At 38.2% G+C, this 18,496-nt stretch overlaps 1 protein-coding gene across 3 annotated transcripts in view; it reads left to right on the forward strand.

Annotated features, from left to right (window-relative positions):
• The window catches only part of LOC140283255 (ELKS/Rab6-interacting/CAST family member 1-like), a 126,706-nt gene that overhangs the window by 93,687 nt on the left and 14,523 nt on the right, over positions 1-18,496 (forward strand). For 2 of the 3 annotated variants that reach the window (XM_072377985.1, XM_072377986.1), the window contains 2 exons: positions 4,524-4,631; positions 11,924-12,109. In XM_072377985.1, coding sequence (XP_072234086.1) covers positions 4,524-4,631; positions 11,924-12,109 — 294 coding nt within the window. Of the gene's footprint in view, positions 1-4,523; positions 4,632-4,846; positions 4,925-11,923; positions 12,110-18,496 lie in introns of those variants that run through there. The other variant, XR_011909982.1, reaches the window with a different exon arrangement.

Here is an 18,496-nt window from a genome sequence, read left to right on the forward strand (position 1 = left end):
AACTGTCCATCTTTTTTTATATAATTACCTCTCTTGTTTCTGGATAGTGAAAAATATTGATCTAATCTAATTTATTGCATGACAGAGACTTGTCTCGATTAAATAATTCCCCACAGCACTCAACTTGGACTCGCATCATTATCATTTGTAATTTTTCACTTATCGACAGTTGTCTTTTCTTGATATAGAAATGAGGAAAATAATTAAATTCATTATCATGACTGGATCATTCTTGCCCAATCATGACTCAGCAACGTTCTACTATTGATAATTGCACTGATATCTACAAAGGTTCTTCTTTCATCGCTGCACAACAATATGAAGTAATAATCTAATCTAATATTCCCTAGAGCCTTATCACAAAGAAATAATTTTCTTCTCAGCATGACTCAGCATATCCAACCCACTCCCCTCTCTTCTTTTGTTTCTCATTCTGTCCATTGTCAGCAGGTTACAGCAAAGCTGGGGGTTGGGAGGGAGTGGGGGGAATGAAGAAGGGAGGCAATGAGGGAGGTGGAGTGAAATAATGGTGTGATGATTAGATTAAGTGAGAAAGAGAGTTGGCACCGAAACAAGGGAGCTGAGGTCAGCATTCCTGATAATTAGAGTGAAGATGTAAAGAAAGGCCTCTTCTTCTCTCTTTCATTTTCTTTGTTTCCTATTGTTTTCCCCAACCTCCTCCTTTTTGTCTCAAATTAGTTATTATGCGTTTTTCTGGCATTTTGTTCTCAGGATTGCCCATCATTTTATCTAACAAAGAGTTTTGCTGAAGAGGGGGGGACAATTACTCAAGCTAATAAGCGAGCTAAATGCTCCCTTACAGTCACCAAATAAGGCTTTTTAGCTTGTTTGGTGACAGAACAATAAGGTTGTCTGGTTTATTTAAAGTAGGTTCTGTACTCGTATTACTACTTTGTTGCACTGACTCCTTCTAATTAACTGTTACATGTGTGTCCTTTTTATGGAGCAGTTTATCCAACTAGGAGATATTGGAGGGGACACACATGTAACAAATGATAACAGTACCTGTGTTACAGACCACAGGAACCTTTTGTGTGTGTGTGTGTGTGCGTTTTGTTTAGTTAATTCCTTTCCTTTATTTCAACCATTCTTCTGTTATGATCTCTGAGTCTTTGATGCGAGAAGTCCAAAATGTTGGTATAGAGAAGGGTCATACCTCAGTGTATTCTGTGAAATGCACCATGTTTGAAGCCATGTTGAAATTCACTGTTTTGTTTAGCCAATTCTTCATCTTTTGTAGAAGTCATGGGCACACAGCTGATTTCCCCTGGTACAACGTTGTGTGATAAAGTGCAGCCGTGCTTCACATGACTGTGATGGAAAAAACGGAAACGGGACAATTTTTCACCACTTTTCTGTGCAGAGGAAATGCAAAATTTAGTTTTCTGCCAATGACTGACTGGCATTTGGCTTTAATTTATGATGATGAAGTAAAAAAAACAACAATTGCTTCTTTTTATCTATTGATACGATTACAAAATATTAATTTAGCCCACCCTTTAATGCTAAGCAACTTACTAGTAAGTGAGTACGTAAGTAAGGCAATGGAGGTAGCGTGGTGTTCAGTATGTTGCTCATGGATTCATCAACAGGGAGACAGGGTAGTAACCACCAGACTTCCTCTTGAAAGACGACCACCCAACCCCCTAAGCTACAACTAACCCTATACATTATTAGCCCACTCATTAATGGAAAATAATAGGCACCCATCACAGCTTTCATGTAGAGTTTTCTTACATGTTGCCTAGTAGAGATTCTAATCTGATAGAGTGTGCAAGAAGAACTGAAGGATCAATCAAGACAGAAAACCATGGTCAAAGCTTTGGACAAAGCAAAGTCAGTGGACGAAAGAAACCATTAAATTTGACAGACAAGAAAAGAAGGTAAAGAGAGGTGGAAAGGGAAGACTGTATATGAATTAGGATGTGTTGTATAATGTAGATTAAGCAGAGAGAATTTGTTACAGATACAAGGGCACGTTAAGTAGCCCAGAGGCCACGTGAGACAGTAGAACTGAAGAAAAATGTAAAACTGAGCCCACAGAAGAGAGAAAGAGACTTAAAACCAGTGCAAAATACGTTTGAATAAAGACGGAGTAACAGAGACAAATGAGCGGTGTTTGGTTCTTACTGCAGGTAGAGGCTTAGTCATAGAAAGTGTTGTACATGAGAGTGATGTGGGTTAAAGACAAGAAGAGGGAAAAGGGAGGAACTTGGGATTATTTAGATGAGGAGAAAAAGAGAATAGGGACTAAGACAGATGAAGGGTTTTTGCAAAGAGATAAGAAGATTTAGAGAGAATCCTCTCCTTATCTTCTCCTCTTTTATGGTTTCTTTCTTTCTAATTCCATGAGACATTTCCCTTTGAAATTTTGGAGCAGGAAAATTTGTTCTGTTCTTCCACCATGTAATATATTTCCAACAATAGGCAGACACTGCTGATTCAGAAAACATTTAGGAAATAAAGAGAAGACAGAGAAGAGTCTAAATGGAATTGAAACAAGTCAGTGTTGCACATGTTTCCCAGGTGGCCCATCAAACTCGGTCAGTAAAGCATGAGGCTCGTGATCTCAAGGTCATGGGCTTGTGCTCATGAGGAGTGTTGGGTTTGTTCCTTTTTTTTATTACCTTTGACTTTGTCATACAGTGTAGTCCAGTCATTTGATATACATCTTGTTCTGATCCAGCTTTTGGTTGAATTAATAGTTTTTTCCTCTTAGGATTATCATGGTGATTAGTTTATAATTAGACTAAGTCTTTGCTTTTTTAAAAAGGGACGACAGGACTATACTCAAATCCAAAGTCATCTGCAGTTGTTCTTTTTTTCCTTTACACAGAACATGCTTTCTTTTTTAGGATAGCATGAATAGGATTTACTATTTGTGCTCATGTTGTTCAGTCTTATGTCCAACAGTCTTTATTTATTAGATTTTATTTAAAGCCTGGATGGGATGGGGGGAGCAGAGTAAGATCCAGAAAGCCCAGCTCTGCCTGTCCTTAGCCTTAGTTTACATTTAAACTAAAGCAGCCATGCATTAAAACAACTAAACAGACCGGCGTTGGTGGGGACTACTCACTTCAGGTACATTCAAGTCAATAAAAAGAAGTCAAGGCTGATTTGATTTAATTAATGTTTTCCACAAATATTTCCTCAGTTTTTTCAGTCCATATATCATCCAATATTCAACATTTATGATGAATCATTATCTAAAACAATTCCCCCCCAAAAATCTCCAACAGAGTTTCAGATATGAACTTTGAAAGCCACCATTTGAATTATTTATTAAAGTCTGTTCTACTAATGATTTTTCCCCCTTTGTTCCAACAACCAACAGCTTGATAAAAAGAATAAATGTGAAAGTAAATCAAATCTAGAAATTGAAATTGTAATAGAGTTCAGTGGACAACCTTGCTTTTGGGTGTGGTTTAAATGGTGAGGGATGTTGAAGGGAGGTGTGGAAGTGTCAGGCAAGGACAACTAAACATCCCTCTGCCCTTGTATGTTTTGGTCATGCCAGGGGAGAATCTCTTTTTTTTTGTTTTATGCACACAGGCTCGCAAACACATTGGCTTTTAGATGTTTTTTTAGAACCACAGCTTTTCGTACAATTTCCCTTTTTTTCAGTTTGCGTTGAACATACACACTAAACCTCTGGTCTGGTCTTCTTAAGCCCAGGCTCCTTGCAGGGCTCAGTAAGAGGCTAAGGGGATTTAGATTGTACAAGACCCACAGATTAAGATTCATGCTCCGCCTTCCTTTTTATCTCTAACTCCCCCACTCTTTATAGGCCTACTGTAAAGCCTGGAGAACAGCTAAAACGCGTGAAACACATGGGGCGGCAAGACAAGGATGGAAGACAGAAAGTGGCAAGAATAGGAAAGTAATCATAAGAGATGAGCGATGAAGGCAATGAAAAGATAGGTTGAAAGAGAAGAGACGAGAAGAAAAAGGGGCAAAAAGTTTATATATTCATTTTTAACTGCTTCGGTAATTGTGAGTGTGTCTGTGTTTGAGGTGATTTACAGTGTGTCTACAGTCTAATATTAGTCATTGTGGACCTCTCCCCAGGTGACAAGTTAACAAGCCACACAACAGGTGGCAAGTTACGGAGTGTATGTGTAATTTTCAGTTTTGTGTGTTTGTGCACAAACACGTTTATGATGTTCGAAAAGTGCAACATCCAAATATCTAGTATTTTAAACTCAAAAGCAGATGGATACTTCAGAGGCCTTTGTCTTTTTTCTTGCTGTCCACTGTTTGCACATAATGTATGTTTGTGGAGACAAAGCCCAGGGCACCCATCCAAATCGCTCTTCTGTGCAAATAACTTCTGAAGCAGTTCAAGACTCAACTCCTCCTCATACCACACACACAGTTCTCGCTTTCTGTTGCTTTCTCAAATACTGCCAAAATGACGTTGATGATGAGTTACATATGAAGGGATTTTTTTTCCCTATCAGAAAATAAATCAGCGGTTTGATTGTTTGTTTTTACCTCTGTAGACACAGAACAGGATGAAGCTGATGGCAGACAACTACGAGGACGACCATCTGAAGGTGGCGTCGCCAAACTCAGAGCAGCCCAACAATCACAAGCCCTCCCCAGATCAGGTGAGGTATCTGCCCCGGACAGTGGTCAACAATGTTGAGTTACATGTGAAAATATAGTGTTTGCTCATTTCTTTAATAATTTCTTTCTTCTTTATTTATATTATCAGTCAGTATTTTAACCAACTCCAGCTTGCACTTTACTCACGATATCTGTCTCAATCTAACTTCCTGCTTTCTCTGAACTCACGCTGCAACTGGACTGAACTAACCGCTAGGATGATGAGGAGGGCATTTGGGCCTAGCCAAACACATGCCTTCTTTCTCACCCTCAGTCCGCCATTTTGTACAGAAGGGTGAGCGTATTCTTTATCTAGACCCGGTCATGTTTGGATGTCCTCGTCAAGTCATTTGTCTTTTCTGACTTTTGCTTCATCCATCAGTTTCTGATCTCGCTCTGGTTTCTGTCTTTTCCCGTTGTTAATGGTTTCTGTTATTTAACCATGCTTTTTTCTGGTTTACCTCTTCCCCTCATCATTTCTGGAGTAGCTATAATTTCAAGTTATGAATCACGTGCTTTATTTGTTCATTATTTCAATGTCTCTTCATTTTCTCATAATTGTTATGTCTTCTGGTCCGCATTCTCACTCTTTTTTGGTGTGTTGATAGTTCTATCCTTCATTAATAATTGTGACTCCGTCAGTCTTTCTTGTCTTTGTCTGATGTTTTGAATTGTCATCTCAATCACAACATCTTTATATCTATTCTGAATGTATTTTAGTCCACTTAATGTGTGCTCTGCATTGAAGGTATTGAGGGAAAGTTTTTCCACAGAACCTGCATTTCAATAACAATACCCCCAAATGGGAAACACAGTGTCTAAGCTACAAGGCTGATATTATAACAGAACCTTTTGGTTTACTGAGAGGGTTGTCCACAGGCAGCACCACATATGAGTTGCACATGCTGCTTTTAGTGCTGCTCAGTTCCTCCGGAGGGATTTCCCATCGGGATGCTAAAAGCCCAAAGGTTCACCATCGGATCTAAGTTTGACCCTTCTTATTAATTAAAGTTAGCACCTCCTTGCTGAGAGAAGCAGACCGGCCAGCACGCACATAATCCATATATGTAATTTCTTTTCCATTCTGTGTCCACAAGTAGTCACATGTGCGCACACACCTTCCTCTTGGTGTGCAAGGTGGGTAATTTGCCATAGTACATTTCATCCAAACAGTGAGCGATTGTGTGTCTTTCTATGAGGGGATTCTGTACTGCAGTTGGAGAATGAAATGCTTCAGAGACAACTGCTGCACAGAAACACAGGAGAGCCGTTTTAACACACACCAACCATTGTTAAGAGCATTTTATGGTATTTTGCATTTTTATAAAACACTGTAGTTCAGTGACCTGGTTTGGGGTCAAAGCTATAAGCTCTGCAAGTTTTCCTGTGTATGCTTTAAAGATCCGATCGTGGCTCTACCCTTTTCTACACTGGTCAGTAAACCATCTAATATCTGGTAACATCTGGCTTTTGAGTGTTTGATCGGTATTCAAAAAACTCTGCAGTAGTCGCAGGTATTAATCAGCTCTGACTCAAATCTGCATAGATGAGAAGCTTTATAAACCTGATACACACATCATTTCCAAGGAGGAAGCTCTAATCAGGGCAACAAGGCTGGGTACACTTCACTTTTTCTTTCATGTTGTGGAACTTACAGACTTGTCCGCTGGGAGTTGGGGGTAGTTTTTGGGCTGGTTCTGAATACACTGTAGCCCCCAGTGCAATCAGGATAAACATGCTACTACTGGCAATGAGACCAGTTTCACTGGCTTGTTTTATTAAGTGTACCCACTACTTTTGGTGTAAAAACAGCATTTGATTAAAACAATAAAGTGTCTTAATGTGTTTTTCTGTAATCAGAGTTAGTTTTCATAACCAAGTAACAGATTGGTCATTAGTTGTCAGAATGCAGTGAGAGGACAAGTCAATTTTCAGTGGTCTGAGGGTTAGAGTTAATATTTGAAATGTTCTACTACTAAAATGGCTGTTAATTATTTTTCTGTTGAAGGACACATTGATTCCTCCATTAGTGGTTTCAGCATATTCTGCAGGAGGATCAAGCCTGTAGGTGTAACTGGACTTGTTACCGCTCTGTTCCTGGACAAATATCTTTATTTCTGTCTTATTGCATGAGTCTCACAGGGTTCTATGTGGGAAGAAATGTCCAGATTTGACCATATAGTGTGCTGTTGAAGTTTTTTTTAACCTGGATTTGAGTCAGCGAGTTCTTTCATAGTACAGCAAGAATCTGGTAGAGACACATGAGAGACTAATAAACCCATATGAACACACACTGACTCACAGTGCTGTGTAAAATGATGTCTCCTCAGGGGTTGTTTCATAGTACAGTAAGAAACTGAAAAGCACTGCAGGCTCATTAACCACACACACTGCATTTGTTGACCATTGCAGCCTGTAGATGTATACTGTGTATACTGAAGAAAAATGTCTAAAATCATAGTGTTGAAAAAACTTTCAGAGGTTTTAGTTCATATTTCATGCTATTATTTCTCCATCTCATTTTTCAGACAGACAGATCTCGGAAAAGAAAAGAGAGCACTGCTGTCGTTATCTCTGTCCAGATGTCTTCCTTATATCACCAATCATTCCCTCCATTCTTTCTGCCTGTTTCTCATTTGTCTTATATTTGATCCTCAGAGCTTTGCCACAGGTCTGGAAAGTGCGGACAGGGATTTTTTTTTATCTGTTTGACAGAATAGTATGAATTAGAAAGTGTGAAAGAACAGCTGTTGCGCATATGTTGAGTTTATTTTTAGGGCAGCAAAGCCAAATCTTGAGAAAAGTCTTCATATATTCTGAGTTTACACATCAGTCCTCATTGCACTGCTGCTAGCTTACAACAACAGGGAGGTTTTGAAACACAGACTGTGTTCACACATACACGAGGATAAGGAACAAGCAGTTGTGATCCAGGAAGCCCACAAGATTGTGTGGAACAACACAAAATTACACCTTGTACACGTGTATGTGCAAATGTCTGTGAATACGAATGTGTTGGCAGTAAATAAGGTGAGAACTCAGAACCACAAAAGTAATCACAAATTACTTTGATTTGCTGTCATCTTTAGCAGTGCTGCAAAATAAAAGTGTGCACAGAATGTATTCCACAAACACCACCAACATCCACCTATTTTCAGTAGTTTGTCAGTATTCACATGCAGTTATTGAACTAATAATGTTATATATATGTATATATTTATATGTATAGGCAGAGTCTCGTCAGGCTTAATTTTAACTCAATCATTATCTGTTCAAGTGCCAACTGAGGTTGGTTTTAATTGTTGGAAAATACGTAAAGCTGTGCACCCCACTTAGGCATACTTCATATGTTTTTTGTTAGAAATATAACAAGCATCCAAGGAGAGAGCATCACAGTCGCTTTGCTAATAGCAAAAATGCAGCATGCAAAATAGCCAGCAACACTAGTGTTTCCATATTACCGCCCAATCCCACTTCAGAATGTGTAACGTGTCCTCAGGGTTTTTTAATTTATTAACGTCGTTGTGTGTTTTTTATGCTTAACCTTAACCATGTGGTTTTTAATTTCTAAACCCAATCATATGTTTTCTAAACTTAACAAAGTGTTAATGACAGTGAAGAGGAAAAGTGACAGAACTTCTAAACACCAACCATGTTGGCACAGGTGGGCCTTTCATTTGTGTGTTGCATGACTTTCTTCAGACAAATGTTTTAAATAAATCTCTAAATTTCTTAAATATTTTACTGTATTTCATGACTGCGGCTATGTTTTAGGAAAAAAAAGATCTCCATTTGTTCCATCAGTTAGTAAAAATGGAATAAAACATTAGCTTTAGTTAGGTCTACTCTCAGCTTAACCTATTTCATTACTCCATACTTTAGAGCACTACAGTTCAGCACTTCAGTTTTTCTTAGATATTGTTTCAAAGAGCAGCTGCTCTAAAAAAGGAACAAATGCTTTCTATAAAAGTGCAGGATTGACCTACAATAGTCACACTTCATGTTTAAGGTTAGTGTAAAAATAAGAATGGACATCTGACTCGACATTCTGTAAACTTTAAATGCATCGGCTATAAACCTCAATCATAGACAGCATTACAATGTTGCAATTCTTATATGTAAATACGGAATTGAGCCACAAGTTATTGAGCAGAGGTGGAGTTCAGAGAGACAGAATGATGTTACTGTGCTGAGTGAAAGAATCTAAACACAGCACATACACATCTAAACTGCATGTGCGCGCTGAGTGACGATGAACACAGAACGCGGGGTGTGGACAGATGCTGCTGGGACTAAGTATACCTCACTAACGCACACTCACAGACTCACACTAACAGCCCTCTTAACATGCTTCCTCTGCACTTAAATCCTGGTTTTCCCCAAGGATTAAGAATAGTGTTGTCTATATGTCTTATCTGTGAAAGTGTGCACATCTCTTGGGGAGGTCCTGTCTCTTAGCCCTAAATGCATGTATTTTTTTTGCATTTTTTTTGCTCCTCGTTCCCACGCTTATTCAGACACCCAAAAAAAGAAAGAAGCACACAGACCCATGCCATGTTATTAATGTTAACTCCATCACAATTAAACATCCCTTGTTAATTACATTTACACATATTATTTTATACATTACAACTGTATTTGAAGATGTGATTCATATTTGTCCCAATCTTCATATCAGACATCAAAAGCCAGAAGGAGTGTTAACAGTCAGAGGAACCATTTTTTGCCATGTTTTAGGACTAAAATGTTCAAAAATACATTAAAAAAAACTAAATATAGATGGGAATCAATCTGAATGGAAGGGAAAAAAAACTGCTTTCGTGAAAGTGGCCTTTAAAAATGTTGATTTTGATATATTTTTATGATATACGTATATGTGTATATATATTTTTTCTTTGGAAACGGAGGCCCATTTTAACTGAACAATATAATCATAAAACTATTCCAGACAATTACTCAACTATTTTTCATGTTTCCCTTTAATTAAGCATTTTTATTCAATTTCTTAGATGAAGATAGTTTTCCTTTTCTTATATGTAGATAGGCAAACTGTTCAGCATCTAAAGAAATGCAAACTGATTTGTAGAAATGTGTGCTAAACAAAATGCAGCGTGCTTGATGTATTTGTTAGAAAAATTAAGTTTTTGTACAGACTGTCTCACCTCAAACAAACAAGTCCGGGGGCTGTCGCTCCCTGATGAAACATGCATGGTCAAGCACTGTGGTGTGACATAGATCCATAAAACCTAGTTCCTGGTTATGTATTTGGTTACTGAGGCTGTTAAAAAAACATTTGAAGTGGCAAAATTGTTTGTAAAATATTTCCAGTGTGCAGAAGTGGGCTTATTATGTTTCTTGTGGTTGAACACCAATGAATGAGTAATTGAGTGACTTTCTCCTTACAAAAGTTTAATTGGCTTATTGTTACATTTTCAAGCAACCAGGTGGAACAAAAGGTGATAGAAGCATAATTGAACAGCCCATATGAAGCTGTAGCATCAACAGTAACTGAAAATAATTCCAGCAATATGTCCAATTTCTCATGTTTATAACAAGCTAAATTCAATGAAAATCTGTAAAAAAAAGTTGGCGGGTTCCATTTGATTTTAGTGACATGATGCATGGCAGCAATGTAGAGTGAAGTTTTATTTGTCTTTCATCGGGACGCCACTCAAAATAGATGGATGGATGTATACCTCTCAGTTCTATTAGTACATTGTGGGTTAGTTGTGTCGCTTTGATGGATGTGGTGTACAGTGCAACATTTTTACAGGTTCAGAGAGAATGTCATGTCTTTATGTACAGTATATTGTGTCTGTAGAAAAAAAGCTATCTGTTACACGCCTCTGCACTCTCACTGACCTTCAGTGTCAGCGTAAGCATGTTTGGGTCGTGCATGGGCGTAATTGTTCTAATTGGCTTCACTGGCTGTAGCTGTGAAGTTGTGCATCAAGTGTGCTGTGGCATAGCTTACAGACAGGTCACCAGTCCTGCTGCTTGTTGCTCAGAGTTTTAACTTTGGCTGTTTTTTTTCTTTTTCTTTAATAAGCCAAATCATTTTCGAAGCCCTTGTGGTCATTCTCTGTTTTATGTTGCAGCCCGATGAGCAGGGCCATAATTAGGGAGTTGTCTGGGATACTTTTTTAACGTGTGGGTGAGACTGATCTTGAGGTTTTTCTTTCGGGTTAGTGGATGTTGTCAGTGAGCTAATTCGGTGACAGTCTGGGATTTTGTGGTGTATGTTGAGCATTTAGTCACCTCTGTTGTATTGGCATTTTCAGTAACCTATGTGTGGCTTTTGGTAAGTCTTTGTTGTGTTGCACATGTGTGCAGCTCTCTGGAATATATATAACATTACACATTGTTTGGAGGATGATTGCACCTGACACCTGTATAGCAGGCAATTGTGGTCTTTATATTTATTGCATCTTGTATATGTTAACACACTCTGATGACGTCTTTGTGCCGAAACACATCTTTATTGTGATGCTAGCTGAACAAACACTGAAATTTGAGTACTTCTGTCTTCCTAATTTGAATATTGAAAATCGTTATTATGTCAGAAAATATAGAGAATATAGTGTCTTTAGACAGGCTAAATAGAAGCCTAATCATATGCTGATAGTGCTTTCTTGAATAAAATCTTGAATAAAATGTGCTAAAAGTATTGAAGGAAAATATATTTATTGGTAAAATGAATTAGATACTCTTAGAAAGGGTTCAGTATAATTATATTATCCAAAGTTCTCCCTGTACTCTGGTTTCTACCACACGTAAAGAATGAAATTAGTTACTTTTCTTTATACCTTTACAATCATCTTTTTACGAAGTCTCTATTAACTCATAGTGCTTTGCATGCAGTTTATGCATCGAGACAAAATGTGTGTTCTGGCCTGGCTACGAAGCATTGTCAGGTGCTGGGCTTCAGTGTCTGAAATTCTGAAATGTCTTTAATAAAACTAAATGAATGGCTTTGATGTGCAAACCACCTTCATAAAATCAGCCCAGAATGAGTCAAATGTTGCAGATGTTTATGAATACTGTTGTGTGAGGTCATATCTGTCAATAATGACACAAAATGGTAAAAAAAAAAAATGTGTGTTTATATCGTACCTTGTGGAAGCACTTTTTCAAAATCAATAACTTTCAAAAGTCTGCCTCCTTCCTAATACCACTCACCTCTTCTTGTCCATTTGCTTTTCTTCTTCTATTCTATCAAAAACCTTTAAACAGTCATGTGTAGAATTATTTTCTTTGTTTGCTCTATTAAACTGTTTCTGTTTCCATCCCTCAGATTCTCTCTCCTCTCCTGGATCTCAATCAAAATCGCAATAAACTGAAGCTGTACATCAGTCACCTGACTTCACTGTGTCAAGAGCGAGACCCAATCATATTGCAGGACTTTGCCCCGCCCCCTGCTTATCACCGCTCCGACTCTGCCGCTTGGCATACGCAGCTGCACAGCATGACGCATGAACAGGTGAGAAGCCGGTGTGCGTTTGTGTGTCCGACAAATAAAATCAAATGTCTTCTGTTTCAAATGTGTGTGAGAGAAAAGAAGGGAGAAAAAAAAGAAAAAGTGGAAAGAAGTGAGGGCATTTTGTCATCCCTTGTGCATTGGGTTCTGAAACTATCCTGATTGAGTGTTTCTGTGCTTGTTTTACATGCTGTATATGATGGCGTGTGTGAGTTTGTGTGTCCGTGTGGATGTGTGTAGGAGCGTGGGGCATCCACTGGCTGGCCTGGCAGGTTTTTGGCACTGCCTTTCACTTTACTGAAAAGATTTACTCCAGCAGGTCACCTGACGACAGGGGCCTGGCTGCGGAACAAATACTTGTTCAGATATTTTATTTTATCGTACAGCGAGTAAACTCTGCTTCAAGCTTTTGGCAGCAAAAGAAGAGTTGGTTCATATGCTGCTCAGAACAAGAAGAAGTGTCTTTATTTTTCTATAAAAAGCATAATTTTTTGACATTTTGGAAGAGAGAAAAGAGAAGGGAAATTAAGACAGAGAAGGACAAGGTAGGCTTAGGGAAGGCCGACATGTAGCTGCATTATCTTAGTAACCACTTGTGTTTTCAGACATTCAATATAAACAGAACATTATTCACTTTTAAAAATTGTGGCTGTCTATGGCTTCCTCTGTCTCTTTCTCCATATTGAAAACATATCAAGCAATACATGGTCGCTACATGTGGTATGCATTGAAAATTGTAACCGTAGACACACATACACACGCGGTGCTCTGTGACAGAGTGTGCGGTTAGGGTACTAGTTTCCTACAGTCTTCATGAAAGCCCTATTGTATGTCTTAATGCTGGGAAATGTCTCTGTTTAGCATGAGCTCTTCAGATATGGCACTGCATGGTTCGCCGTCACTTTGAATAAACCTTTAAAATAGAAAATTAAGTTGTCATCTAATCACCGTGCACATAAAATGGTCTGGGTGACTTTCACGGACAGACAATTATGATACATATTTTTCATCATCAGCCTGTTTTCATTAAAAAAAAATGTAGACCTTATTCTGTGGTCTGGAGGCCAGAGTTCTATGTTTTCAAAAGAAAAACATTCCCTATTAAAACTGATTATGTGGGCAGCTTTAAAAGCTCATCTAACAAGGCTGAATGTAGCCTGCAGTATTTTATTCCTACCTTATATTTCTGAAATACATTTTTTAAAATTATTTGAAACAAACCGTGTCCATTGCCTCATACAAGTCGAATTTAGGACAAAAAAAAAATTAAATACCTTTCTAACAAGTTTACCACAAATTACTTACGCTGTGATTATTCTTTCATGACTTGCTTTTTCTTGTTTTCTTCTGCACTTAAAATTCACTGCGGAGTTAAAATCGACACAAATGTCTGTTTTTACTGTTGTTAGTGTTAAATTGACAATAATTTACAAACAAAAAAATTTAATTCACAACCTTGTTATGTAAAAGCCCTGCCAACTTCCCTGACTCCACAGAATTAGCTTAAAACACACTTATGGTAAAGTGGCAGTGATTGCACTTCATCAAAATCAAATGGCGAAATAGCTTCTAGAGGAAAAATAAATATTTTTTTCTCTATAAAAGTTGTTCGTCCCAACTTCAGCAGGGGTGAACTTTCCACAAACACTGGATCGCAATCAGTGTCATAACAAGGATTAGTGGTAAAGTGGAGTCATGGGGTCATCATTTCCTTATGAAATCAGTAGGGCTAATACCATGGCATCAGTTAATGATAAGAGCAGGGACAGCTGACCATTAGCTCTATTTGGCATCAAAACGAATATTACTCAGTTAATGTCCTTGCAGTATCTGCACGTTTAGGATCCTCTAAGTTAATCTCTTTAGGATATTACCGGTGATTAAAGTAGTGTCCTCTGCACACTGGCGTGCGTCAGCAGCTGTCTTAAACATGTTTTCTATGTGTCTTATATATTGTATCAGAGCTGCAGGTCTCAGATCAGTGTTTTCAGATGGACATACAATTTTAGGCACAGAAATGTCTTTTTTTCCAGAGAACTTGGACTGTGTGACAATCCAGGGAATGTTAAAAAGAGAACACCTCTTCTTTGACAGCAGCTGAGTTTCTCTGAGCATGTTTCAACAAGGAAGGTTGGCAGAACGTGTGAACCTATCATTGTTCCAGCTATTGAAGATGGACAGCATTCCCAGTCTGCTTGAAGCCTCAGTTTATGGAATAGAATCCAAGGCATCTATTGTCTCCAGAGAACAGTCCTATATGAGAAAATATTACAGAGAAAAATGATTGAAGTTTTGAGCTCTCCCTTGTTCGTTCCAACTGGTGAACTGTTTCCTGTTAAAAGTTCATGTTTGTTTTAAATTTCATGCAGTTCTGCAGCCATAGAAGTCCACTGGGCTACAACGCTGTTCAGTTTGAGGTTCCGTGTTTATCTGCTCTCCCTAAAGGTTTAGCTATTTTAGTGCATACCCAAACAGTCTTTATCCCATAAAAATGCTGTTTATTTTTTATTTATAGAGACTTTACATCTTTGGTCATGTGAGGCTTATTGTTGGGATAACAATAACATCTCCTTCCAGCCTTTTTGGGATGATTGATGCTCAGTTGCTATTACTTATAAAAGAAACTGAGGAAAGAACCTCTGTTTTTCCACATGGTTCTCTGAGCTCTCAAACAAACACCAGAGTTGGGGTTTGCATGAATCGAATACGTCTGTATGGTGGGATGAAATGTGCTGTTGAGCGGACGTCTACTTCTGTTATTGGCTAGAGTCAGCTTTTCTTTGTCCCTTTTTTGCAGTGTCAACAGGAAATTATTTAAGTGCCTTGAGATGACAATTGTTGTAATTTGGCGCTATATAAATAAGATTGAGTTGAATTGAAATTGACATTTTTGGATTGGACTGAAGTATTTGTTCAGATGAGGTGCTCAGTTTGACATACAATTATGTCTTCTTATTAACCGCATGATTTAGTTTAGTTTATTGTGATGAACATCATATCATTTTCATTTCGCAATCTGTTCAAAAAGAGCCCAGTATGTGCAATGTGAAGAGGTGGTGGCAGATGTGAGGGCTACTAATTCGCCATTTAAACTTTAGATCAGCTCAGTTTCTAGAATAGTTGTTATTGTGACTTTGTGCAACTGATTTTTTAATTTTATAAACATCCCAATCGAAATCAAAGCAAAATATGTAAAAGCTACATTTGTCCACATTGCTAAACTATAAAAAGTTGTATAATTATTAGGTTTTCATTACTCATTACTCTACAGAGACACAGCTTACATCTTGCTACACGATGACCTTGATGCTCAGTGCCTTGCAACAGCCATATTCATCTAACTACATGACAATGTGCATTTTTTGCTCTTTTGGTTTGGCTACAAACCGCTTAACAATGAGGGAATATCAGTGATGTCACACCACTGGCATGCTGATAAGCTGGGTACAGGACCCATCCCAAGCAATGTTTTCCACTGTCCTTTTACTTTTCCTCTTTAACTCTCAAATAGTTCAAGTAAGGAGTTAAAAATACATGGTTTAGGCTTACATTGGTGGCAACTTCCATCATATCATATGGATAACACCCCTGTACAAAAAAGACCTGGCGATGGATGGTTGCTATTTCACAATTTCTAACCTTGGATTGTGTTTTGGAGAAGTGGACAAACGGACCTATTTTCTGTTTTATGGGGAGACCGGGCTCAGATAGAGATGAATAAGCAGTGAAAGTATAAAAAGACTGGAAAATATAAAAACTAGACCACAATTTTATGATTTTCAAATTTCAAATAGTAACAAAAGTGCTGAGGATAGCATGTAAGTGGTTTAAAGCACTGTATGCTCCCTGAGTGGCGAGTTTAGTTGGCTTTATTTTAAGAGAAAAATCTAGTTTCAGTAATTATCCTGCTTACTTTTTACATTTGAGAGCCGTTTCAAAATTAGAGAAAAAGGCCAAAAAAGGTGTAATTTGAAAGAATGCTCGTTTTGGTCAGTGTTGGCTGGAAAAACGCTTAACTTCCATTCCTCCCAGAGTACGAGGATATATCTTTTACTAACAGTCTTTGGCTTTTGAATGAAAACTCTGCTTTTGTAGTCTTCCTCAGATTATATTTTAGCCTCTCTCTCTCAATTGAGCGCTTTCTCTGGGCCTTTATTTTTACCTTCCTCTGAGAAAGTGGCTTCATCAGCTTTACCTTTCACTCATACCATCTCACTTGCTCCATGTCAGCACTTGTGTAGGAGCTACTGAGGTTTTAAAATACTCACCGGCTATGTTTTTTTTTGTTGGATGTTTCCCTTAACAACATCACAATTTGCATCTTTCTGCTTCTCCCTCATTCTGTGTCCAAACCCACCCAGAGCCAGGCAGTGCCACTTGGCGCCATGTGTTTTTTTAAAGCCTCGACCCTGCCTACACACAATCACAGAGACACACTGCCAGTCTTTCATTCAGACCCGTGTTTCTCGTTTTCCTTCATCATGTGTCACCATCACCTTGGTTGACCCTCTTAATACACACACACACAGCCTCCCTCCAGACCACCATGTTCCAGTGTGCCAGCCTCGCTGCTCTGTCTTGTGGCGAGTGTGTGTGTGTTTTACAAGCCTCTCCTTGGCTCTGTTAAAATGCCTGGCACTCTGTAAAGCCATTAGGATCACACTAAAATAGCATGTAAAACACACAAGGACGCAGGCACAAACTCATACAGAAATCTATGTATTGCACACTCACATATGTCTCGACATGAACGCACAGCAATCGTGAAAGAGCACCGGAGGGTTGCGTACCTGACTGTGTGCTTCTGTAATGTGTCACAAGCTTATTACTAACACGGCATCTGATGTAAGCTTCCTCTGTGTCGTGCCACTGCAATGAAAGCCAACAAAGGAGCCTGGATCCCTCTCATTTTTAAATTCAATTTGGAGTTTTTTGTGACATGCTATGGGTTTTTTTGTCCTCCGCAGATGTAAAAGAACCAAATAATGGCTTCACAGTGCAAAGCAGTACACAGCACAAGCAGTAACCTACAGTCAAGTCTTTGTGGCCAAAGCAGAGAAAATAATCTTAACTCAATTATGGGAAAACCAAATTAATCAGCAGAATTTGGTCAGGTTTTATGCTTAGTTGTTTTAAAGATCTGGACTGAATCAATAGACTTTTTCGAGTTGTATAACAATCCAAAACACTGTCTCAGTTTTAATTTTTTTCTGTTCATTGTTGTAGTAGTGAGACACCAAGCAAATCTGCATCTTTTCTTAATCAGCCTTCTACTTTATTTTTCTACATACACGCATCAGGACATCATCTTAACTGATGTTACTCTGACAAGGAGTTGCATTGTATCAGTCCTTCTGCAGTTTAAACACAAATCAGTTTTTAGAAATATTCATTTTAACATTTTTGATATTTTCAGCAGCTAATGCACTCATTGAAATGTAGAAAGGAAACCCAAGCACATGTTTGGGGTGTTTTCTCATCTTATGCACCAGTAATGCACTTGTATTCCACAAGGAATTCATTGTGTAACTGTAATGAATGTTGCATGCGCAGAATTTTCTATTTATCAAATGTTCCACATCACGATTGTCTCAGCTTGTGAACAGATGTGTGGCATGGCGTGCCTTCCTCAGTGATCAGCATCTACCCCTCATTCTACCGCTGTGTCCTACAAACAGAATGGCGAAGTGCAACAGTCCCACCTGAAAAAGTGCTACTGTCTCTGGGGTGCAAAGCTGCAGGGTATGAATCCCGTGGCCTAGTTCAGCTATCCAACAGTTTAACAAATTATCCATTGACTTTGGTTTCAAATGCTTAGGCCAATAAAAGAGAATAACTGCCTTTATCGCTTGTGACTGTTTTAAATTCGATGTTCCGTATTTACCTTTTGTAAAATGATTAGCATATGTACAAAGATTTCTTTCCCTGTCAACAAAGCAACATTGTTTGAATGTGAATCCAAAATAACTCTTTTTATTTATGTTTCCACAGGAAACAAATGTAGTATCCAAAGTTTCGAACAAACACTAACACAATAAAAAAAACTTTTATGTTTTATGATTTTATGCATGAAACGACTACAAATAAATGACTCAATACACCAATGGGAAAGCTATTTACTATCAGTTAAGTTAACCATAAAACTCATTGGACAGAAACGCCTTTTATGTTTTCTCAGCAGGAATAAATCAGCATTGTTTTTATATATCGAGTCACTGATTTTATGTTGGAAGCCCCGAGTGACTGTAGCCATAATCAGTCAATGCAGATACCAGTAATAAACTCAGAAAACATAAACAGTAGGAAACTTGTAGCATTAGACCATGGGTGATGCATTTCTCACACATGTGTCAGCGAGTCAGTGTGGATTGATTCATCTGATAAAGCAGA

This window comes from Leuresthes tenuis, unplaced genomic scaffold, assembly GCF_036924035.1.
Source record: "Leuresthes tenuis unplaced genomic scaffold, fLeuTen1.0.hap1 SCAF_23, whole genome shotgun sequence".
Classification (NCBI taxonomy): domain Eukaryota; kingdom Metazoa; phylum Chordata; class Actinopteri; order Atheriniformes; family Atherinopsidae; genus Leuresthes; species Leuresthes tenuis.